The 23,899-nt window shown below is 47.7% G+C and overlaps 1 protein-coding gene across 1 annotated transcript in view; it reads left to right on the forward strand.

Moving 5' to 3' along the window:
• The window catches only part of LOC121008606 (putative methyltransferase DDB_G0268948), a 116,480-nt gene extending 95,285 nt beyond the window's left edge, over nt 1-21,195 (forward strand). Inside the window, exon 6 of the mRNA XM_040441255.1 lies at nt 21,074-21,195. Coding sequence (XP_040297189.1) covers nt 21,074-21,161 — 88 coding nt within the window. The 3' untranslated portion in view covers nt 21,162-21,195. The remainder of the gene's footprint in view (nt 1-21,073) is intronic.
• Nucleotides 21,196-23,899: the final 2,704 nt, after the last annotated feature.

Consider the following 23,899-nt stretch of genomic DNA (forward strand, 5'->3'; position numbering starts at 1 on the left):
GGGGCCGATTGGTTGCAGCAGAATTTACAAGCTGTCTTGGCGGGTCCGGTCCCCACACCGGCCGCCCCTGCTGCTAGGCCCAGGGCTAGGAGGTCTGTGCCCCCAGAGAGGCTGAGCCCTGAGGCTACCCCACGGGTGCGGCGGTGCTTAAGGAGCCCCAGCAGGGACCCTTCGTTGCGGGCGGTGAGGGCAGTGAGCCCGGCGCCTCGCCGCCGCAGCGGGAGGAATCCTGGTCGGCGCCGGGCACCAGCGGGAGAGGACCGGGCTGCGCCCGTCGCCTCGTCCTATTCACGGCGTGGGAGGAGATATGGTGGTGCGGCGTCTCCCCTTGAGGCCTTGTCGGATGGGGAGCGAGCCAGGCCTCGTCCCTTACCTGAGGAGCGGGCAGTGAGTCAGCCACGGCGGGGAGAGGAGCGTGCGGCCCCACGGCCTGTCAGTGGGGGCCTGGATCCTGGAGTGCGGTCAGCAGTGGTGCGCGTTGCGCTGCGGCCCTTGTCGCAGGGCCGGCGGCGTTCTTCTGTGAGACTGCAGAGGAGCGGGCGGAGCGCGGCAGCGACACCGGTGGCAGGCCCAGGTACTGCAGCTGGATTTGTTCAGGAGGCTGAGGTTGCTGTGGGAGCTGGATTTGGAGGTGCTGCAGTACAGGACGACGGCAGTGATGGAGGTATTTCTGATGCGGCTGCCGGTTCCCCTTCTGGTGAGCCTGGACAGAGTCGGTTTACGTCGGTTGCCGGGGGCGACGAGAGACAGCGGCCGCCTGTCGGCGGGCCTGGACAGCTGGCGGAAGTGGAGGACGGCGAGGTGAGCCAGGACGACTGGGAAGCTGACGACGGGCGGATGGACGAGGATGGAGCCGGTCCGGCGGCGGCGCAGCTGAGCGGACCATCGATGGCTGGAGTGTCTGGGCGGACCGTGGCTGCTGGGCGGATACCTCAGGGCCGGTCAGGTGAGGGGCCTTCGGGTCAGCAACGGGCTCCTGTTGAGCAATCGGTGGGGGGGGGTGTTTTGCAGGGCCAGGGGTTGGCGCAGGAATTGCTAGAGGGGATGGTGTCGCTTTTGTCTAGGTTGGGGTCGGGTGTGCGGGAGTCACCTGCGGCGGTATGGGCTCCAGTGGTGTCCGGTGTTGCGGGGTGTCAGTCTGGCGGGGCTGGCTCGAGTAGCGTTGGGGCGGATTTGGCGGCTCCGGGGACTGGGGATGTGTCGGTCGGTGTTGGGGAAATAGGAAAAGTTGGGGATGAGGTGCGGTTGGCAGACGCAGCTAAGGGCGAGGTCTACGTCTGTTTTGAGGGGCCGCTGGGGGCTCATTTGAAGGCTGAGGTTAAAGAGAAGATCTGGAAGGACGAGTATGTGGAGATATTCTCTTTGCTTTAGTTGGAAAAGTTTAGTTTGGATAGGGTTAGGCCTGATGAGTCCAAAAAGGAGGAAGAGGAGAAGCGACGGTACCGGTTGATACCGCGGACGTATTTAAATTGGCTGCAGGCTTTTGCCATTTTGGCAAGCGTGGTGGGGGAAAAAGCGCCGGAACACTGTTCCGCGCTTTTCTGTTACATGGATGCCATTGGTGAGGCTTATAGGACGTATGGGGGTGTGGCATGGTTGAGGTACGACGAGCAATTTCGGCAGCGGAAGGCGGTCCGGGCGAGTATTCGCTGGGATCACAAAGATATCGGTCTTTGGATGCGGCTTATGGCGGCTCCGAAGGTGGGTCATCAGTCCTTTCGTGGGGCAGCCGGGGGTCCCTCGGTGTCCGAGCCTGGTGGCGGGCAAAAGAAGGGTTGCTGTTGGCAGTTTAATGAAGGTTATTGCAGATACCTCGCTGACTGTCGGTTTCAAGCACGAGTGTTCCGGATGCGGTGGTGCACACAGTCTGTCACGGTGTTTCAAGCGGGGGCGAGGAAAAGGAGTTGATGGGGCGCAGAAGAGGGGTGACGCTGGTGAAGGTGGAAGAGATGGTGCCGTGGTTAGAGAGGTACCCAGATAGGGCTGCAGCGGCTTTGTTGTTTGTTGGTTTCAGGCATGGTTTTCGGATCCCGTGTTTTTCGGTCAGTCCGGTGGTGGCTCCCCGTAACTTGGCATCGGCTTTGCGTAGGCCGGACGTGGTAGCGGAGATGATTGGTAAGGAGGTCGCGGCGGGCGGGTCGCTGGCCCATTTGCGGAATCCCCGTTGCCAGGTTTGGTCCCAAAAAAGGAGGCGGGCAAGTTTAGACTCATACACCACTTGTCGTTTCCTGAGGGTAGTTCTGTTAATGATGGTATTGCTGAGGAGCTTTGTTCGGTTTCGTATACTTCATTTGATGAGGCGGTTCGGTGGGTGCGTCGTTTTGGAAAAGGGGCTTTGTTGGCGAAGACGGATATAGAGGCCGCTTTTCGTTTGTTACCCATTCATCCGGACAGTTTTCACTTGTTGGGTTTTAAGTGGGAGGACAGTTTTTATGTTGATTGTTGTCTGCCGATGGGTTGTGCAATTTCATGTTCTTTGTTTGAGAAGTTTGCTTCCTTCTTGGAGTGGGTGGTGAAGCAGGAGGCGGGTTGGACGTCCGTGTTACACTACCTTGACGATTTTTATTTTCTGGGACCTGCTGGGTCGCGGGTGTCACGACCGCTATCCCAGCAGCAGTCGTGTCGCACCAGACGGAGGGGAAGGGGGACCCTTATCTACGGATGGGAAATAGAATGGCCACCCCTGACTAACCCTAAGCTGGCACCTGTCTGCCCTGATACCCTAGACGGGGTGTGAACCCGTGCAGCGAGCAGTATGCCTAAACCCTCAGTCGCCCTAACAAGACTGGACTGGGGAAAGGCCGATGGGAGCGCTAGTCACCATCACTCACGTCTAGGAAAACAACAGGGGAAGACAGCAACAAACAAACAACAGCAGAGATAGACTTATCCAGTCACGAGCAGAGAAGGTGATCCCAAACACGACAGTCCACGCCGGACAAGAGCTCCACAGCAACACCATCAAACGATCTCCTTCCAAGGTCAGAGTAGCACTGGAAGTAAGGACTATATCTGGCAATGACTGCAAGTGAAAGTGAAACTAATATAGTAGCTGGGAGTGGCAGACAGGACTCACCTGAGAAGGATGCCTACAAACTCCCAGTCAGGACAAAAAGGTTCACAAGGCAAAACCCAGATGACATACCCTGAACCACGGAGCAAACTCACAAGCTATCGCGAGTAGCAAGTCGCTGCGACCTTCTCCTCCCAGACCTGTCTGGATCAGTCACAGCCGTGACAGTACCCCCCTTTCTGCGAGGGGCCCCTGGACCCTCAAGACCAGGCCTCTCCGGATGGGAGCTATGAAAAGCCCGAATGAGTCTGTCCGCTTTTATCTCTGATGCTGGAACCCACATTCTCTCTTCGGAACCATAACCTTTCCAGTGCACCAGGTACTGAAGAGAGCGGCGAACATATCGTGAATCAACAATCTTTTCTACTTGAAACTCAAGACTGCCATCAACAACCACCGGTGGAGGCGGTAGTGGCAATGGTTCAGGAGGTTCTACATATCTCTTAAGCAGAGATCTGTGGAAGACATTATGGATCCTTAGAGTCTGAGGTAGCTCCAGACGAAAAGCCACCGGGTTAATGATCTTAATTACCCTATAAAGGACCAATAAATCTCGGACCTAATTTCCACGAGGGAACCTTCAACTTGATATTTCTGGTAGACAACCACACCAAGTCATTCACCCCAAGGTCCGGACCTTCAGAGCGCTTCCTATCAGCTGCACGTTTTTATCTACCACCAATTCTCTTCAAACTTTCTTGCACACTCTGCCACACTGAAGAAAGTGAAGACGCAAATCGTTCCTCCTCGGGAATCCCAGACGGCCCCCCCTCACTAAACGTACAAAACTGAGGATGGAAACCATACGCACCAAAAAATTGTGACTTATCGGTGGATTCTTGACGACGATTATTAATGGCAAACTCGGCTAACGGTAAATAAGATGACCATTCCTCCTGATTTTCGGAAACAAAGCATCTCAAATATGTCTCTAAGTTTTGATTGGTACGTTCAGTCTGACCGTTGGACTGTGGATGGAAAGATGAAGAAAACGACAGATGAACCCCTAAACGAGAACAAAAAGCTTTCCAAAATTTAGAAACGAATTGGGTACCACGATCCGAAACAATATCGGAAGGGACCCCGTGAAGCTTCACGATGTGGTCAATAAAAACCTGAGCCAGTGTGTTAGCATTAGGCAATGCGGCAAGAGCAATAAAGTGCACCATTTTACTGAATCTGTCAACAACTACAAGAATAACAGTCTTCCCCGCTGATACTGGTAGATCCGTAATGAAATCCATTGACAGGTGCGTCCAAGGCCTGTTGGGGATGGCCAGAGGTAAAAGACGCCCTGCCGGACGAGTATGATCTACCTTAGAACGAGCACAGGTAGCACATGCAGACACAAAATTCAACACCTCCTGGCGCCATTTAGGCCACCAGAACCGACGAGACACTAACTCAGAGGTTGCCCTACTACCTGGGTGTCCTGCCAGTGTGGAGTTATGGTGTTCTTTTAGTATCTCCAGTCGTAAATTATCTGGCACAAACAGTTTACCCGAGGGGCAGGAGGCCGGGGCGCCCCCGGGCGATAGGTTATTACAAAATTAAACCTAGTAAAAAATAACGACCACCGAGCCTGTCTAGGGGTGAGACGTTTAGCAGACTCCAGATATAATAAGTTTTTGTGATCAGTAATCACCGTGACGGGATGAACCGCCCCCTCCAAAAAATGACGCCACTCCTCAAAAGCCAACTTAATAGCCAAAAGTTCCCTGTTGCCAATATCATAGTTCCTTTCTGCAGTAGACAATTTCTTCGAAAAGAAAGCACACGGACGCAATTCACCAGGGGACGGGCCCTGAGATAGTACCGCTCCCACCCCCACCTCTGATGTGTCAACCTCTACAATAAAAGGAAGCGAGACATCTGGCTGTACGAGAATAGGGGCCGAGGTGAATCTCTCCTTCAGAGATGCAAAGGCAGTTTTGGCTGCATGTGACCATTTGGAAAAATCGGATCCCTTTCGGGTCATGTCCGTCAGTGGTTTGACCACCAAGGAATAGTTCTTTATAAACTTTCTATAAAAATTGGCAAACCCCAGGAAGCGTTGCAATGCCTTCAGGTTCTCAGGCAGATCCCAGTCTATAATCGCCCGGACTTTCTCTGGATCCATGCGGAAACCTGAATCTGACAACACATACCCCAGAAATGGCAGTTCTTTTACGGCGAACACACATTTTTCTAACTTAGCAAACAATTTGTTGGCCCTTAATATCTGCAGCACTTGTCTCACATGGATCTTATGTGTATCCAGATCCGGGGAATACACCAGGATGTCATCAAGATATATCACAACAAATCTCCCGATAAGGTGACTAAAAATATCGTTGACAAAATGTTGGAATACCGCAGGCGCATTAGTAAGACCAAATGGCATGACCAGATTTTCATAATGCCCTTCCGGAGTATTAAAAGCCGTCTTCCACTCATCCCCCTCTTTGATGCGAACCAGGTTATAGGCTCCTCTGAGATCCATTTTGGAGAACCATTTAGCACCAGCAACCTGATTAAAGAGGTCGGGAATGAGAGGAAGAGGATAGGGATCTCGGATAGTTATCCGGTTTAATTCCCGGAAATCCAGGCAAGGACGTAGGCCCCCATCTTTCTTTTTAACGAAAAAGAACCCTGCAGCCACAAGTGAAGAAGAGGGTCTGATGTGTCCCTTAGCCAAACTCTCTGAAATATAATCTTTCATAGCCTTCCTCTCCGGGCCGGAAAGATTGTATAACCGGGTTTTAGGTAGTTTTGCCCCAGGTAATAGATTAATCGGGCAATCATATGGACGATGAGGTGGTAACCCCTGACAACCCTTCTCAGAGAACACATCCATAAAATCTGACAGAAAGGCAGGTAAAGATGTTACAGAGAGTGTAGAGCACCTACTACTCAAGCAGTTGTCCTTACAATGTTCACTCCACTCCACAATCTCCCCGGCCTGCCAATCCACCACTGGATTGTGAGTCACCAGCCAGGGAAGCCCCAATACCATAGGAGCCGGAAGACCGTCCAGGAAATAACAAGAGATATGCTCTTTATGGAGGTCCCCTACCTGCAGATGGATATTATGGATGATCTGAGTTAACTCTCTCTGAGTAAGAGGGGAGGAGTCGATGGCAAACACAGGAATAGTTCTGCATACCGGTTCCGGAGTAAAACCCAGAGCCTGAGCAAACAGTGAATCCACCAAGTTGACCCCGGCCCCACTGTCCAAAAAAACGGAACAGATCTCAGTTTTATTGCCCGCCTCAACGGTAGCGGACAACAAAAACTGAGACATGCGTATGGAGGAAACGAATACGCCCAGACTGTTCTCCTCCGCACAATCTGGGGACTCTAGTTTTTCCGGCGGCTCCTTTGTTTGTGGTCTCTTGGGTTCTGAGGGACAAACCTTTACAAAATGACCCCTCCCCCCACAACGAAAACAAACCTCTGACCTACGGCGGAACTTAGGAGGATTCAACCGTCTAGTGGCGCCCCCTATTTGCATTGGTTCGACTGGACCATAACAGACCGATCCCTGCCCTATAGAGGCCTCCGTAAAATTTAATAGTCTCTCCCTGAGTCGTCTGTCGATTCTTATGGACAGAGACATAGCAGCCTCAAGAGACCCAGGGACCTCGTATACCGCCAGCGCGTCTTTTAATTTTTCAGACAACACCTGGCAGAACTGACTCCTAAGGGCCGAGTCGTTCCATAACGTATCAGTAGCCCACCTACGGAATTCGGAACAATATAGTTCAGCAGACCGGTTCTCTTGCCGAAGTCTACGTAGCTTACACTCAGCCAGTGAGACCCTGTCCGGGTCATCATATACGAGACCCAGGGCTTCCAAAAACTCCTCCACTGATCGTAAGGCCGGAGAGTCTGATGGTAGGGAGAAAGCCCAAGCCTGCGAATCTCCTTGCAGGAGAGAAATTACAATGCCCACCCGTTGTTCCTCACCGCCGGAGGATCTAGGGCGTAACCTGAAGAACAATTTGCAAGCTTCTCTGAAGGTTACAAATTGGTCTCTCCCTCCAGAGAACCTATCAGGTAAAGCCACTTTTGGCTCAGGAGTACCTTGGTTTCCCATAGCAACGGTGGAACCCAAGGATTGCTGCTGCAGCACTGTTGCTTTTAATCCTGCCACTTCAAGGGATAACCCCTGTAAATGTTTCGCCAAAACCGAAACCGGATCCATAGTGGAACAGACAAAATACAAAGCAAAACAGCAAGCATCAAAAAAAAAAAAAAAAAAAAAAAAAAAGAAATGTCACTTTTTTTTTTTTTTTTTTTTTAAAAGGCCAGATATACTGTCACGACCGCTATCCCAGCAGCAGTCGTGTCGCACCAGACGGAGGGGAAGGGGGACCCTTATCTACGGATGGGAAATAGAATGGCCACCCCTGACTAACCCTAAGCTGGCACCTGTCTGCCCTGATACCCTAGACGGGGTGTGAACCCGTGCGGCGAGCAGGATGCCTAAACCCTCAGTCGCCCTAACAAGACTGGACTGGGGAAAGGCCGATGGGAGCGCTAGTCACCATCACTCACGTCTAGGAAAACAACAGGGAAAGACAGCAACAAACAAACAACAGCAGAGGTAGACTTATCCAGTCACGAGCAGAGAAGGTGATCCCAAACACGACAGTCCACGCCGGACAAGAGCTCCACAGCAACACCATCAAACGATCTCCTTCCAAGGTCAGAGTAGCACTGGAAGTAAGGACTATATCTGGCAATGACTGCAAGTCAAAGTGAAACTAATATAGTAGCTGGGAGTGGCAGACAGGACTCACCTGAGAAGGATGCCTACAAACTCCCAGTCAGGACAAAAAGGTTCACAAGGCAAAACCCAGATGACATACCCTGAACCACGGAGCAAACTCACAAGCTATCGCGAGTAGCAAGTCGCTGCAACCTTCTCCTCCCAGACCTGTCTGGATCAGTCACAGCCGTGACAGCAGGTTTGTTCGGTGTTACTTCACACGATGGAGAGCATAGCTGGTCGTTTGGGTGTCCCGTTGGCGCCCGAAAAGACGGAGGGCCCGGCGACGTCTGTGAAATTTTTGGGTATAGTGATAGACAGTGTGGCCATGGAGTGTCGGTTGCCGGAGGAGAAGGTGGCGGACTTGCGCGATGATATTGCTTTTTTGAGGAGGGCGAAAAAGGTGCAGTTGCGGCGTGTGCAGTCGGTTCTAGGGAAGCTGAATTTTGCATGCAGAATTCTGCCAAAGGCCCGGGTGTTCTGCAGGCGCTTGGCCATGGCGACGGCTGGGGTGCGGATGCCCTTCCATTTTTTGCGATTATCATCTGAGGTTCGGGATGAACTGCTGGTGTGGGAGCGTTTTCTGGAGGAATTTAATGGGCGTTCGGTGTGGATGGGGGCGCCTGTGTCCAGTGTTGATTTGGAGTTGAGTACGGATGCGTCGGGGTCTTGTGGTTACGGGGCCTTTTGCGGGGGGCAGTGGAGAGCTGGTGCCTGGCCGGAGGTTTGGGTAGAGGCAGGTTTTTTGAGAAATCTGGTTTTGTTGGAATTGTTTCCGATCATTTTGTCTGTTGAGTTGTGGGGGGACGTGCTCAGGAATAAAAGAGTGAGATTTTGCTGTGACAACATGGGGGTGGTTCAGGCGATTAACAGTCAGTCTGCTAATTCGCCCCCGGTGGTGCGCTTTCTTCGCCATTTAGTGCTTAGTGGCTTGCGGTTGAATGCCTGTTTTGTGGCTGTGCATGTCCCGGGTGTTGATAACGACATTGCTGATTCACTTTCTCACTTTCAGTGGGATCGTTTTCGCGGGCTGGTGCCGGATGCGGACGAGACGGGTCTATTATGTCCTCAGTGGCTCTGGAACATGGCCTTGGGGTCTCCTCTGAGTTGATTTGCCGGTCCGTGAGTATGAGTACGTGGTTGGCGTATTCTTCGGTGTGGTCCCAGTGGGAGCAGTTGTTGGATCAGGTGGGGGGTTGTGAGGTAGTGGAGGATTTTCAGATGTTGTTGGTTTATTTTATCGGTTTGTCTTATAGTTCGGGGGTGTCTGTTTCGGTGGTTTCCAAGCGAGTGGCAGCCGTCAATTTTTGGTTGCGGTTGCGGGGTCTTATGGAGGTGTCTAACTGCTTTCTGGTTAGGCAAGCTTTGAAGGGTTATAGGTGTAGTGCCGCGCGGCCAGATACGCGCAGGCCGGTTTCGTGGGCAGTGTTGCAGTCGTTGTGGGAGATGGTTGGTGTGGTGTGTTTGACGCCTTATGAGGTTTGTTTGTTTAGGGCTGCTTTTTCCTTGGCCTTTATTGGGGCATTCAGGGTGTCTGAATTGGTGTCGGGTAATCGGTCATGTGGGGGAGGTTTGTTGCGGCAGGATGTGTGTTTTTCTGGGGGGGTCTGCGTTGCATATTGCGTAGGTCTAAGACGGATCAGGAGGGCAAAGGGGTGGTTATTATATTGCGCCCTTTGCTTGGGTCGGTCTTGTGTCCGGTCAGGTGTGTGGAGGAGTTGTTAGTGGTTAGGCCGGATGAGGTGGGTTCGTTGTTGATGCATGTAGATGGGTCGGCATTGTCGAGGTATCAGTTTGTTGCTGTTTTTCGGAAGTGTTTGGTTGCAGCGGGTTACCCGGCTCAGGACTTTGCGTCCCATTCCTTTAGGATTGGGGCGGCAACGGAGGCGGCCAGATGGGGCCTAGGGGAGGAGGCCATTAAACGTATTGGCCGGTGGGAATCTAGGTGTTATCAGTCGTATGTTCGTACTCACATGTTGTGAGTGCCAAGGGGAGCAATGTTCAGTTGTTTATACGGTATTTTTATTACGCTGTCTGGTGAGTTAGGTTATAATTTTATGTGTTTACAGGGTCGGCTTGTATGGCTTGGATCTTCGGACACTCCTACGTGTACTGGGGAGCATTGCGGGCGGACGTGCGGAGGAACGGACGGCAGTTGGGGTTTGACCCGGCTGACATGCAAGTGCGCTGGATTGGCATACGGGGTGCTTCCGGAATTTCATGCTTCAGTTTCGTTGGATAGGTCACCTGATATTGTGGTATTGCACATTGGGGGGAATGACCTGGGTGTTCGCAGTACTAAGGAGGTGATTCGTGATATGAAGCTGGATCTCCTGCGTTTGTGGTCGGATGTTCCGGGTGTGTTGGTGGTTTGGTCCGAGGTGGTGGCTCAGAGAGTCTGGCGTTTTGCGAGGTCGGTTGACCGGCTTAACAAGGCCCGGGCTAAACTTAATAGGGAGGTTGGACGTTTTGTGAGGCGCCATGGTGGAATTGTGGTGCGGCACCGGGAGCTGGAGGCGGCATCGCCTCAGTTCCTTAGGTCTGATGGTGTTCACCTGAATGAGGTGGGTATTGACATGTGGGCCTTAGGAATTCAGAAGGGTCTGGAGACGGCTTTTCGTGTGTGGCAGGACTCCCATAGGTGAGGTTTCTCCTATGGTCGTTCGTGGCGTGGTAATGGAGGGTCCTGGAAGGCAATGATAGGTTTAAGAGGTGCATGCCAAGGTGGAGTGTGCATCTCAGGAGGTTCGGTAAGCTTGTGCATGGGGCTCCTGTTGGGCAGATGGGCCTACAGGGGAGACTAATTACAGTTGGAGTATTCGGTGCTCTCGGGTCGGTGACCGCGGCCGAGGGTAAGGCGATATTACAAGTGGAGGTGAATGGTGGAGAACACAGCTTACCTGTTGCCTTCTAGGATCCTATTCAATGGTTCAGATGTTATGGTAATTGTTATGGTAATTGATATGTTATGCGTGTTATTACGTATTTCTGTGAAGTGATAATTAATGTTGTTGAATAAATTGGCCGAGAAGGCTCTTTTCCCAAGAAGATGTCTCTGTGTGTTAATTGGGGAACAGGAGGGGGCGGTAAGGTAGACGGGTGGTTTACGGGCCTGAGTATCTTCCATCCTTTAAGTCATACTTATTAACCCACAATCATCCTAGACCACCATGGATAATGATATTAATATTTATTACTTAATCACTCTAGACCAGGCATCCTCAAACTGCGGCCCTCCAGCGGTTGTAAAACTACAACTCCCACAGTGCCCTTCTGTAGGCTGATACCTGTAGGCTGTTCGGGCATGCTGGGAGTTGTAGTTTTGCAACAGCTGGAGGGCCGCAGTTTGAGAATGCCTTCTCTAGACAACCAGAGATACTAAGTTAATCACTAAGTTACTGTAGGTCACTAGGGATATTACAAGAATACATATAGGAATTTCTAACCCCTAAACAACCATATTTAAACTTGTGTATTCTTCTAGATAATGCAATGAGCTGGACCGGGGTATGCACTCTGACGCCAAATTATGCAGTGGGTCAGGATATGGGTATAATAGTCTATAGTTTAGTTTGTGACGCCAATTGCAGCGTGCGCAGGGTACTGTCACAGGGCCCTCCAAGGATGTTATAACTCACGCCCCAGGTTAGGAATGCCAGAGGGGTGTAATGTCTCTGTATGGTAGTAGGAATGGTGTCAACGGTGTCTCTTACCTGGGCACGGGTGGACTCCTGGATCCTGGCTCGCTTGCAATAAAATGAGTGTGGTGCTAGTAGGAATAATAGAGGGATTCTGTAGCAGAAATGGAGATTCAGACTTTTGATGAAGTTCAAACTTGTGTTTACTGGTTGCAACTTTCATCCAAGCAAGATACAGCAATAGTTGGCAGGAATTTATCTTCTGCTCTCTCAACCTGGAGCTTGCAGGAAAGGACGTCTGCTTTGTAGCTCTATACTGTGGCAGGAATTTGGCTTCTGCACTTTCTATCTTCTGCTGTCTGGGGACTGACTAGCGGAGGAGGAATATGGCTTCTCCTGGGTCTCTGGACTTTACTTACAGTTGTCTTCACAGGGTATGCTTTCTTCCTGGAATTCTGGAGTGTGTCTGCTTGCTTCTTCCAGCTGAGGCTGCAGAGCTCAGGCTGAGGATGATGATCAATGTCTCAGCCGAGACAAGATCCTGGCTTTCTTCTCTATCTCAGGGAGCTCCTAACATGCACACCCTACCCCTAGCAGGGGGTGGACTACACACTAATTTCCTTCTCCACCTATGAGGCAGGATGTGGGCGCAACCCACTCTGCTCACAGAGGGGGGAGCTAAACTGGAATGAACTATTCCAGCCTAGGAACACTAAACTGAACTTAAGTCCTTGCCAGAACATTGCTGCCACCTGCTGGTGAACATGAAAATTGCAACAATTATACATTTGACAAGGTTTAGAATGCACAGTTGTGAGGAGATTATGTGAAATTACATGAGATGACAAGGTTAAGGCTTTAAACAGATTGTAGCGTGGTAGATGAGTTTAGTAACACAACTCTGGGGTGTTACAATAACAACCTAGAAGAATATAATTGGGGGTGGAATGAAAACATTTGTGGCTGACTATACTAACCCCAGCCGTGCACAAGACTGCAGAAGTGAACATCTAGAGCATGCATGCTCAACCTGTGGCCCTCCAGCTGTTGAAAAACTACAACTCCCAGCATTCCCAGACAGTCTACAGCTATGAGCCTACAGCAGCACATGGTGGGAGTTGTAGTTTTACAACAGCTGGAGGGCCACTGGTTGAGCATGCCTGCTCTAGAGACTAGACTCGGCCCTTCCTTTGTGTACCTGTGACTTATGGTACTCAGATACACCCAAGGACCTACAGTAGGACTGAATTTCACAACAACCAGATGGCTACAAAAATCACTTAACCCTTAAGGACCGAGCTCATTTTCACCTTCAGGACAAGGCCATTTTTTGCAAATCTGACCAGTGTCACTTTATGTGGTGATAACTTTAAAACGCTTTGACTTATCCAGGCCATTCTCAGATAGTTTTTTCGTCACATATTGTACTTCATGACACTGGTAAAATGGAGTCAAAACAATTCATTTTTATTTATAAAAAAATACCAAATTTGCCAAAAATATGGAAAAATTAGCAAATTTCCAAGTTTCAATTTCTCTACTTCTATAATACATATTAATACCTACAAAAATAGTTATTACTTTACATTTCCCATATGTCTTCTTCATGTTAGGATAATTTTGGGAATGACATTTTATTTTTGGGGGACGTTACAAGGCTTAGAAGTTTAGAAGTAAATCTTGAAATTTCTCAGAAATTTTAAAAAAACAACTTTTTAAGGACCAGTTCAGGTCTGAAGTCACTTTGTGAAGCTTACATGATAGAAACAACCCAAAAATGACCCCATTCTAGAAACTACACTCCTCAAGATATTCAAAACAGATTTTACAAACGTCGTTAACCCTTTAGGTGTTCCACAAGAATTAATGGAAAATAGAGATACAATTTAAAAATTTCACTTTTTTAGCAGATTTTTCCATTTTAATATTTTTTTTCCAGTTACAAAGCAAGGGTTAACAGCCAAACAAAACTCATTATTTATGGCCCTGATTCTGTAGTTTACAGAAACACCAATATGTGGTCGTAAACTGCTGTATGGGCACACGGCAGGGCGCAGAAGGAAAGGAATGCCATACGGTTTTTGGAAGGCATATTTTGCTAGACTGGTTTTTTTGACACCATGTCCCATTTGAAGCTCCCCTGATGCACCCCTAGAGTAGAAAATCCAAAAAAGTGACCCCATTTTCGAAACTACGGGATAGGGTGGAGTTTTGTTGGTACTAGTTTAGGGTACATATGATTTTTGGTTGCTCTATATTACACTTTATGTGAGGCAAGGTAACAAAAAATAGCTATTTTGGCACAGTTTTTTTTTTTGTTATTTACAACATTCATCTGACAGGTTAGATCATGTAGTATTTTTATAGAGCAGGTTGTCACGGACGCGGCAATACCTAATATGTATACAATTATTTTTATTTATGTAAGTTTTACACAATGATTTCATTTTTTAAACAAAAAAAATCATGTTTTAGTGTCTCCATAGTCTAAGAGCCATAGTTTTTTCAGTTTTTGGGCGATTATCTTGGGTAGGGTATGATTTTTGCGGGATGAGATGACTGTTTGATTCGCACTATTTTAGGGTGCATATGACTTTTTGATCGCTTGCTATTAGGCTGGGTTCAGACCTGAGCGTCTTTGATATGCGCGTTTAACGCGCGTTTTTGACGCGCGTTTTTGACGAGCGTTTTTTGCAATAGTAAACGCGCATTTGACGCGCGTTTGTGTGATTGACTGCAATGTCCTATGGCCACAAACGCGCGTCAAAACGCCCCAAAGAAGCTCAAGTACTTGTTTGAGCGTAGGGCGTTTTACAGCGCGTTTTTCAGCGCTGTAAAACGCTCAAGTGAGAACCAGGGCCATAGTGAAGCATTGGTTTTCATGTGTTGAGCGTTTTACAGCGCGTTTGAACGCGCTGTAAAACGCTCAAGTGTGAACCCAGCCTTACACTTTTTGTGATGTAAGGTGACCAAAAGTTGTTTATTTAGCACAGTTTTTATTTTTATTTTTTTAAGGTGTTCACCTGAGGGGTTAGGTCATGTGATATTTCTATAGAGCCGGTCGATACGAACGCGGTGATACCTAAATATGTATATCATTATTTTATTTATGTAAGTTTTACACAATAATATCATGTTTAAAAAAAAATAAAAACGAGGATGACAGGCTAATTTACAAGATTAGGCAGAGAGAGGCCAAACAAGTTATAAGAGCTTCTAAAGCACAGGCAGAAGAGAAATTAGCTCAGTCAGGGAAAAAAGGCGATAAGGCATTCTTCAGATACATAAATGAAATAAGGAAACTAAAACAAGGAATTACAAAATTAAAAACAAAAGAAGGAAGGTATATGGAAGAAGATAAAGAACTAGCTGACTGCCTCAATGAATACTTCTGTTCAGTCTTTACGAAGGAAAATGAAGGAAAAGGACCTCAGTTAGGAAAGAAGACTAATGAATCTTTTGATGCATGTGTCTTTACAGAGGAAGAGGTTCTAAGTCAGCTGTCTAAAAATCAATACAAATAAGTCACAGGGGCCTGATGGGATACACCCAAAGCTATTAAAAGAGCTCAGCGGTGAACTAGCAAAACCATTAACAGATTTATTTAACCAATCACTGGCAACAGGAGTCGTCCCAGAAGATTGGAAATTAGCAAATGTTGTGCCGATTCACAAGAAAGGTAGTAGGGAGGAATCGGGCAACTATAGGCCAGTAAGCCTGACATCAATAGTGGGGAAATTAATGGAAACCATACTTAAGGAGAGGATTGTGGAACATCTAAAATCCCATGGATTGAAAGATGAAAAACAGCATGGGTTTACTTCAGGGAGATCATGTCAAACTAATCTTATTGATTTTTTTGATTGGGTGACTAAAACAATAGATGGCGGAGGTGCAGTAGACATCGCTTATCTAGACTTCAGTAAGGCTTTCGATACTGTCCCACACAGAAGGCTTATCAATAAATTGCAGTCTTTGGGCTTGGACTCCCATATTGTTGAATGGATTAGGCAGTGGCTGAGGGACAGGCAACAGAGGGTTGTAGTCAATGGAGTATATTCAGACCAAGGTCTTGTTACCAGTGGGGTACCTCAGGGATCTGTTCTGGGACCCATATTATTTAATATCTTTATTAGCGAAATTGCAGAAGGCCTCGATGGTAAGGTGTGTCTTTTTGCTGATGACACAAAGATTTGTAACAGGGTTGATGTTCCTGGAGGGATACACCAAATGGAAAAGGATTTAGGAAAACTAGAGGAATGGTCAAAAATCTGGCAACTAAAATTTAATGTGAATAAGTGCAAAATAATGCACCTGGGGCGTAAAAACCCAAGAGCAGAATATAAAATCAGTGATACAGTCCTAACCTCAGTAGCTGAGGAAAGGGATTTAGGGGTCATTATTTCAGAAGACTTAAAGGTAGGCAGACAATGTCATAGAGCAGCAGGAAATGCTAGCAGAATGCTTGGGTGTATAGGGAGAGGCATTACTAGTAGAAAGAGGGAGGTGCTCATGCCGCTCTACAGAGCACTAGTGAGACCTCATTTGGAGTATTGTGCTCAGTACTGGAGACCATATCTCCAGAAGGATATTGATACTTTGGAGAGAGTTCAGAGAAGAGCTACTAAACTGGTACATGGATTGCAGGATAAAACTTACCAGGAAAGATTAAAGAACCTTAACATGTATAGCTTGGAAGAAAGACGAGACAGAGGGGATATGATAGAAACTTTTAAATACATAAAGAAAATCAACAAGGTAAAAGAGGAGAGAATATTTAAAAGAAGAAAAACTGCTACAAGAGGACATAGTTTTAAATTAGAGGGGCAAAGGTTTAAAAGTAATATCAGGAAGTATTACTTTACTGAGAGAGTAGTGGATGCATGGAATAGCCTTCCTGCAGAAGTGGTAGCTGCAAATACAGTGGAGGAGTTTAAGCATGCATGGGATAGGCATAAGGCCATCCTTCATATAAGATAGGGCCAGGGGCCAGTGGCGTAGGGATCGCCATAGCAACCATAGCAGTGGCTATGGGGCCCTACGCCACTGGGGGCCCGTCCGGACCGCATAATTTTTAATTTTTTTATTAATACAAACATGACACACACAGGCAGGCACAGCCAGCCAGGCCCGCCCGCCCACTGGGCGAGGATCGGGCGGTCCGCGGCTCGGGCCTGGCTGGGGGGAAGGAAGCCAACAGGAAGGAGGAGCTGCAGTAGGAGCAGGAGGGCCCGGGCCGGGGCGCACTGTCTGCCGCACACACAAGGAAGGAGAACATGAGGTAGGCGGTGGAGGGGGCCGGAACAGGGGAGTAGCAGAGGCGGAGCCAGGCTGGCACCAGCGCAGTGCGTGCAGGAAAGACTTCCTCCGGCTCCGCCTCCTAGAGTCCTAGTAACTAGAGGGAGGACTCAGGAGGCGGACTCAGGCGGTGGAGGGGGCGGGGCCGGGCCGGGGTACCTGTTGGCTGTTGTGGAGAGTGGAGGGTCCCGCCGGCCGCACTGGCGCCAGTCAGATTAGGCGCTATGCGGCTGGCGGCTGATATGCTAATCTGACTGCCCTAAACCAGTCTGGCTGAGCAGAGCAGGCGGCGGCGCAGCTCAGAGCCTCAGACACTCAGAGAAAGTGAGAGAGAGGGGAACTCACCGGTGACCTCACAGTCACTCCAGTCCTCAGTCTCAGTGGAGTCAGTGCCTGCCTCACTGCCTGGTCTCCACTCTCCAGTCTCCAGTCCAGTGACAGACTCAGTCCCGGCCGTGACGCCGTCGGTCGTGCCACTCCAGTCTGTGCCTGGCTGGCACCTGCTGTCTGTGTGACTACAAGTAAGTGATGTGAATATGTGATTCATTGGAATTTAAGGAAGTGAGATTATTGAGAATTTATGATTTCTGAGATAATCTAAATTCTTAAGGGTACTTTCACACTTGCGGCAGGACGGATCCGACAGGCTGTTCACCATGTCGGATCCGTCCTGCGGCTATTTCGCCGTGCCCGCGGACCGCCGCTCCGTCCCCATTGACTATAATGGGGACGGGGGCGGAGCTCCAGCGCAGCACGGCGGTGCACGGAGAAAGCCGCCGGACTAAAAAGCCTGACATGCAGTAATTTTAGTCCGGCGGCCTTTCTCCATGCACCGCCGTGCTGCGCCGGAGCTCCGCCCCGTCCCCATTATAGTCAATGGGGACGGAGCAGAGGTCCGCGGGCACGGCGAAATAGCCGCAGGACGGATCCGACATGGTGAACAGCCTGTCGGATCCGTCCTGCCGCAAGTGTGAAACTGCTCATGGCGGTGGGAGATCTAGGATGGGTGTTTGGGTGGGAGCTCTGGAAGGGGTGGTGGGAGGCCCGATAGATATGTGGGGGGCCCATAAATTTTTTTTGCTATGGGGCCCATGCATTTCTAGCTACGCCCATGCCAGGGGCTATCCATAGTATTCAGTATATTGGGCAGACTAGATGGGCCAAATGGTTCTTATCTGCCGACACATTCTATGTTTCTATGTTTAAAAAAAAAAAATCATGTTTTAGTGTCTCCATATTCTGAGAGCCATAGTTTTTTCATTTTTTAGGCGATTATCTTGGGTAGGGTCTCATTTTTTGCGGGATAAGATGTCGGTTCGATTGGCACTATTTTGGGGTGCATATGACTTTTTGATCGCTTGCTATTACACTTTTTGTGATGTAAGGTGACAAAAAATGGTTTATTTAGCACAGTTTTTTCTTTTTGACGGTGTTCACCTGAGGGGTTAGAGGTCATGTGATATTTTTATAGAGCCGGTCGATACGGACGCGACGATACCTAATATGTCTATATGTCTTTTCCCTATTTTTTTATTACAATTTTTTTTACTTTATTTTTGGAAAAGGACGCTTTTTTTTTTACTTGAAACTTTTAATTTTTTTGTAAAACTTTAATTTTATTAACTTTTTTTTTTTCCACTTTATTTTTTGTCCCACTGAGGGACAGGGTCTGATCCTTGTTTCAATACAGCACAATACACTGTAAGACGCTAACAGTTGAATAGGAGACCCAGCCTGAGGGCTGGGCCACTTAGGCTTCCGTACATGACAGGCCCCAAGCCTTGGAATGGCTTGGGGCTGCCATGGCAACCATCGAGTCCCCGCCACAGCAATGCGGGGACCCGATGTATAAGGTGAGGGAGCGCAAACCTCCCATATGCCGCGGTCAGCGCTGACCGCGTCATATGAGGGGCTAATCCACCGGCATCGGCGTTACCGCCGATGCTGGTGGATGGAACAGGGATCCGGCTGTCAGTAACCGCCGGATCTCTGCTGCTGATCGGGGGGACAGCACGCGGGGGGAGGAACGACTGCAGGACGAGAACGCTCGTCCTTTAGCGCTAAGTGCCGGCGATTGAGGACGAGCATTCTCGTCCTGGGTCGTTAAGGGGTTAAATGAAGCACATATCAACACTGGTTGAAAGTAACACACAGAATCATAGGTAAATGACAGGAACTGAGTGTTGTAGGTCATGTAAAGAGGATATAATCTAGTAATGGAGTGGATGACAGATGGGTAGTATACATGTAAATAGCGGATGTATGAAAAACGAACATTAAAGGGGTTCTGCAGTTCTTTTAAACTGATGATCTATCCCCGGGACCCCCGCCGATCAGCTGTTTGAGAAGGCAGCGGCGCTCCAGTAGCGCCGTGGCCTTCTCTTGGTAACCCTCAGGCCCAGTGACGTCAGGACTAGTATCCCTGGCCTGGGAGGGGCTAAGCTCTGTTCACTTGAATGGAGCTTAGCCACACCCAGGCCAGTGATACTAGTCGTGACGTCACTGGGCCTGCGGTAAACAGCGAGAAGGCCGCGGCGCTGCTGCCTTCTCAAACAGCTGATCGGCGGGGATCCCGGGTGTCGGATCCCCGCCGACCATATGCTGATGATCTATCCAGAGGTTAGATCATCAGTTTAAAATAACTGCAGAACCCCTTTAATGGAGCAATACTGAACTGACCATATCTAAACATAACTACACATCCCAGAAAACACACTAGACTCCGTGGAAGTTCAGATGACAGAATATACAGAAAGCACACTAGACTTTGTAAAATTAGGATAGATGATAACCAAATCCAGATTCAAATGCAAGGCCATTACATAGCAACTAAATATAATGTCGAGGCAGTCATGCAGAAGCAGGCAGCCCACTGTCAGTGACAGCAGGGCTCCCTATAGAGAACAGAGACTTTTTTTTTACCAACCCCACCTTCTTTATCGCTCTATATGCAGTGCTCAATGAAATGCTGTGTATCGAGATCCATGCCTGCTCCGATCACAGGTGTAATGTGATCTGCAAAAGCTGCTGTTGTTAAGCAGACCCAGATCAGTTGTACAGCCCTGTACAACCTCTGATAGCTGTACTCCCCTAGTATCTGGGGCTGTTATATCAGGTAAAAAATGAAATGTTAAATGCCCCCCAAAGGTCTTAGATAACATTATGGGGGATACAAAGTGTAAAATAAAAAAATAAATAAAAAATAGTCCACCAAATTCCACACCAAAGCTTCTACTGCTGCCCCCAGTGACCATAACCCATAAATCCCATATTTTAAAACTACTGTTATGGCAAAGGGACATAAGTTATTGTTGCATTTTGTGGAATTAAAAAATAAAATAAAAAGGGAGAAAGACTATTTTCCCCACTTTTTTTTTTTTTTTTTTTTTTACATTTTCCTGGGAATAAAAAAATTAAAACATATTACTAAATACTAAAATAAAAAGTACTATAAAATAAATCCCCAGATATCACTGAAAAAGGCACAAATGTTATGAAACATAACCGAAAAGAAAAACTTTATGGGTTTCAGAGACACATGTATTAAAAAAAAGACTATACATGACTGTATGTATTTTGTGGTCAGCAAAACACGGACTCGCAAAAAAAACTGATGACATCCGTGTTACATTAGTTTTTTTGCAGATGTATTGCAAAAATGCCTTTCCTTGTCCGCAAAACAGACAAGAATAGGACATGTTCTATTTTTTTTTGTGGAACGGACTTGTGGACATACGGATATGGAATGCACAGTCATTTCCATTTTTTTTTGCGGCCCCATTGAAATGAATGGTTCCGCATATGGGCCGCAAAAAAAAAAAAAAGGAATGGACACTGACAAAAAATACGTTCGTGTGCATGAGCCCTAACCCTTAGGGCTCATGCACACGACCGTATGTATTTTGCAGTCTGCAAAAAACGGATTCGCAAAAAATACAGGCGACATCCATGTGCTTTACGTATATTGCAGAACGGAACAGCTGGCCCCTAATAGAACAGTAATATCCTTGTCTGTAGTGCAGACAATAATAGGACATGTTCTATTTTTTTGCAGAACAGAAATACAGAAACGGAATGCACACGGAGTAACTTCCATTTTTTTGCCGACCCATTGAAATGAATGGTTCTGTATACGGTCGGCAAAAAAAATGGAACAGACACGGAAATAAAATACGTTCGTGTGCATGAGGCCTTGTAATGAAACGTGTTTTTTGCAACAGAAGATCTATATCATAGTATAAAGTTTAACAAGCACATATAAGGTACTTACGTAATTTCTATGATGTTGCTGAATTAATCTTATCGTTACAGATTCCGAGAGATACTTGGAGAAGAGGCTGATTCTGTCCGTCTGAATATGCAAATTAAACACTATTGTGCCCTTGCTTGCAAAGACTAAGATGACGACCTACTGAATCTATATATTCATGAAGTCTTTTTTTCTTCTACTTGTTTCTTATACTGAACAAAGCTAACATGATTAAAATCATTTAATTGAAGGGAATCTGTCAGCAGTTTTAACCTAAATGGGGGCTGGGGTAACAGTACAAACATAACTTTTGTGGACCTTTTATTATCAGGACTAGTGTGAATATAAACTTTTATTCTGCAAAGTTCTGCCCCTGCAAGAGCCCAGGAGCAGGTGCTTCTTTGTGAAGTGCTCTATGCATTGAGCTCTGCCCATCAACTCTGACTGCCAGCTGTAGTAGATAGGAGAACAGTGAGACAACTCACTAAAGAGAGCGCTTTACATGAACCACCAACTCCTGGGCACTTGCAGGAGGAGTGCCTGGCAGAATAAAAGTAAATACACTACTCCTGATAACAAAAGATATTTGTCCTGCTCACTGCCTACCTAGTGCTGTCATCCGTTTTCCATAGTCAGACCTCTTTACTGTCACAGAAGAGGGGGTCATTACTCTATTTAGTAGGGCTCTCTCCCTGTTTTTTAGAAGAATGATTAGATAGATAGATAGATAGATAGATATAGATAGGATGGATAGATAGATAGAGTAGGACGAGGGAAGGTGGAACAGGTGGCCACCTTAGGCGCTAGTGGAATAAGAACAATGTGTCCTCTTATAAAAAAAAATAAAAAAAAATCAATTTTGAAGGATTGGGATGAATACTGAAGCCAAATACGTAAATGGATATAGATACATTGTACGGAGGTCACTCTGTCCTACACTGAGGAATGTACATGTGTGAAATGTATGGGAGTAAAATATGAAGTATGTATTAGAAATAAGAATGGTACAAACTGTGGAAGACAATAAGTCATTCAATTAAGGAATGTGTATCCTACATCTGTGATGGCCAACTTTAGAGATGAAGCATGGAGTGGGCAGATCCCTGTTTGAGCACCAAGAAAAGCTGTACCACTACTGCTACATACCAGAAACAGTAGCATAAAATATAATTAACATCATACTCTAAATTATAGTGCAGGTGAAAGCTAATGTGGGGCCAAGGGTGAGAAGTTGTGGATGGCAACCTGTTCCTAACAGAAAAGGGGAGTGGAGTCAAACTGAACATATATATGTGTGTGTATATATATATATATATATATACACTGCTCAAAAAAATAAAGGGAACACAAAAATAACACATCCTAGATCTGAATTAATTAAATATTCTTCTGAAATACTTTGTTCTTTACATAGTTGAATGTGCTGACAACAAAATCACACAAAAAAAAAATATGGAAATCTATTTTTTTAACCCATGGAGGTCTGGATTTGGAGTCACCCTCAAAATTAAAGTGGAAAAACACACTACAGGCCGATCCAACTTTGATGTAATGTCCTTAAAACAAGTCAAAATGAGGCTCAGTAGTGTGTGTGGCCTCCACGTGCCTGTATGACCTCCCTACAACGCCTGTGCATGCTCCTGATGAGGTGGCGGATGGTCTCCTGAGGGATCTCCTCCCAGAGCTGGACTAAAGCATCTGCCAACTCCTGGACAGTCTGTGGTGCAACGTGACGTTGGTGGATAGAGCGAGACGTGATGTCCCAGATGTGCTCAATTGGATTCAGGTCTGGGGAACGGGCGGGCCAGTCCATAGCATAAATACCTTCGTCTTGCAGGAACTGCTGACACACTCCAGCCACATGAGGTCTAGCATTGTCTTGCATTAGGAGGAACCCAGGGCCAACCGCACCAGCATATGGTCTCACAAGGGGTCTGAGGATCTCATCTCGGTACCTAATGGCAGTCAGGCTACCTCTGGCGAGCACATGGAGGGCTGTGCGGCCCTCCAAAGAAATGCCACCTCACACCATTACTGACCCAATGCCAAACCGGTCATGCTGGAGGATGTTGCAGGCAGCAGAACGTTCTCCACGGCGTCTCCAGACTCTGTCACGTCTGTCACATGTGCTCAGTGTGAACCTGCTTTCATCTGTGAAGAGCACAGGGCGCCAGTGGCGAATTTGCCAATCTTGGTGTTTTCTGGCAAATGCCAAACGTCCTGCACGGTGTTGGGCTGTAAGCACAACCCCCACCTGTGGACGTCGGGCCCTCATATCACCCTCATGGAGTCTGTTTCTGACCGTTTGAGCAGACACATGCACATTTGTGGCCTGCTGGAGGTCATTTTGCAGGGCTCTGGCAGTGCTCATCATGTTCCTCCTTGCACAAAGGAGGAGGTAGCGGTCCTGCTGCTGGGTTGTTGCCCTCCTACGGCCTCCTCCACGTCTCCTGATGTACTGGCCTGTCTCCTGGTAGTGCCTCCATGCTCTGGACACTACGCTGACAGACACAGCAAACCTTCTTGCCACAGCTCGCATTGATGTGCCATCCTGGATAAGCTGCACTACCTGAGCCACTTGTGTGGGTTGTAGACTCCGTCTCATGCTACCACTAGAGTGAAAGCACCAGCAGCATTCAAAAGTGACCAAAACATCAGCCAGGAAGCATAGGAACTGAGAAGTGGTCAGGTCACCACCTGCAGAACCACTCCTTTATTGGGGGTGTCTTGCTAATTGCCTATAATTTCCACCTGTTGTCTATCCCATTTGCACAACAGCATGTGAAATTGATTGTCACTCAGTGTTGCTTCCTAAGTGGACAGTTTGATTTCACAGAAGTGTGATTGACTTGGAGTTACATTGTGTTGTTTAAGTGTTCCCTTTATTT

The sequence above is a fragment of the Bufo bufo genome, chromosome 7 (assembly GCF_905171765.1).
Source record: "Bufo bufo chromosome 7, aBufBuf1.1, whole genome shotgun sequence".
NCBI classification, from domain to species: Eukaryota; Metazoa; Chordata; class Amphibia; order Anura; family Bufonidae; genus Bufo; species Bufo bufo.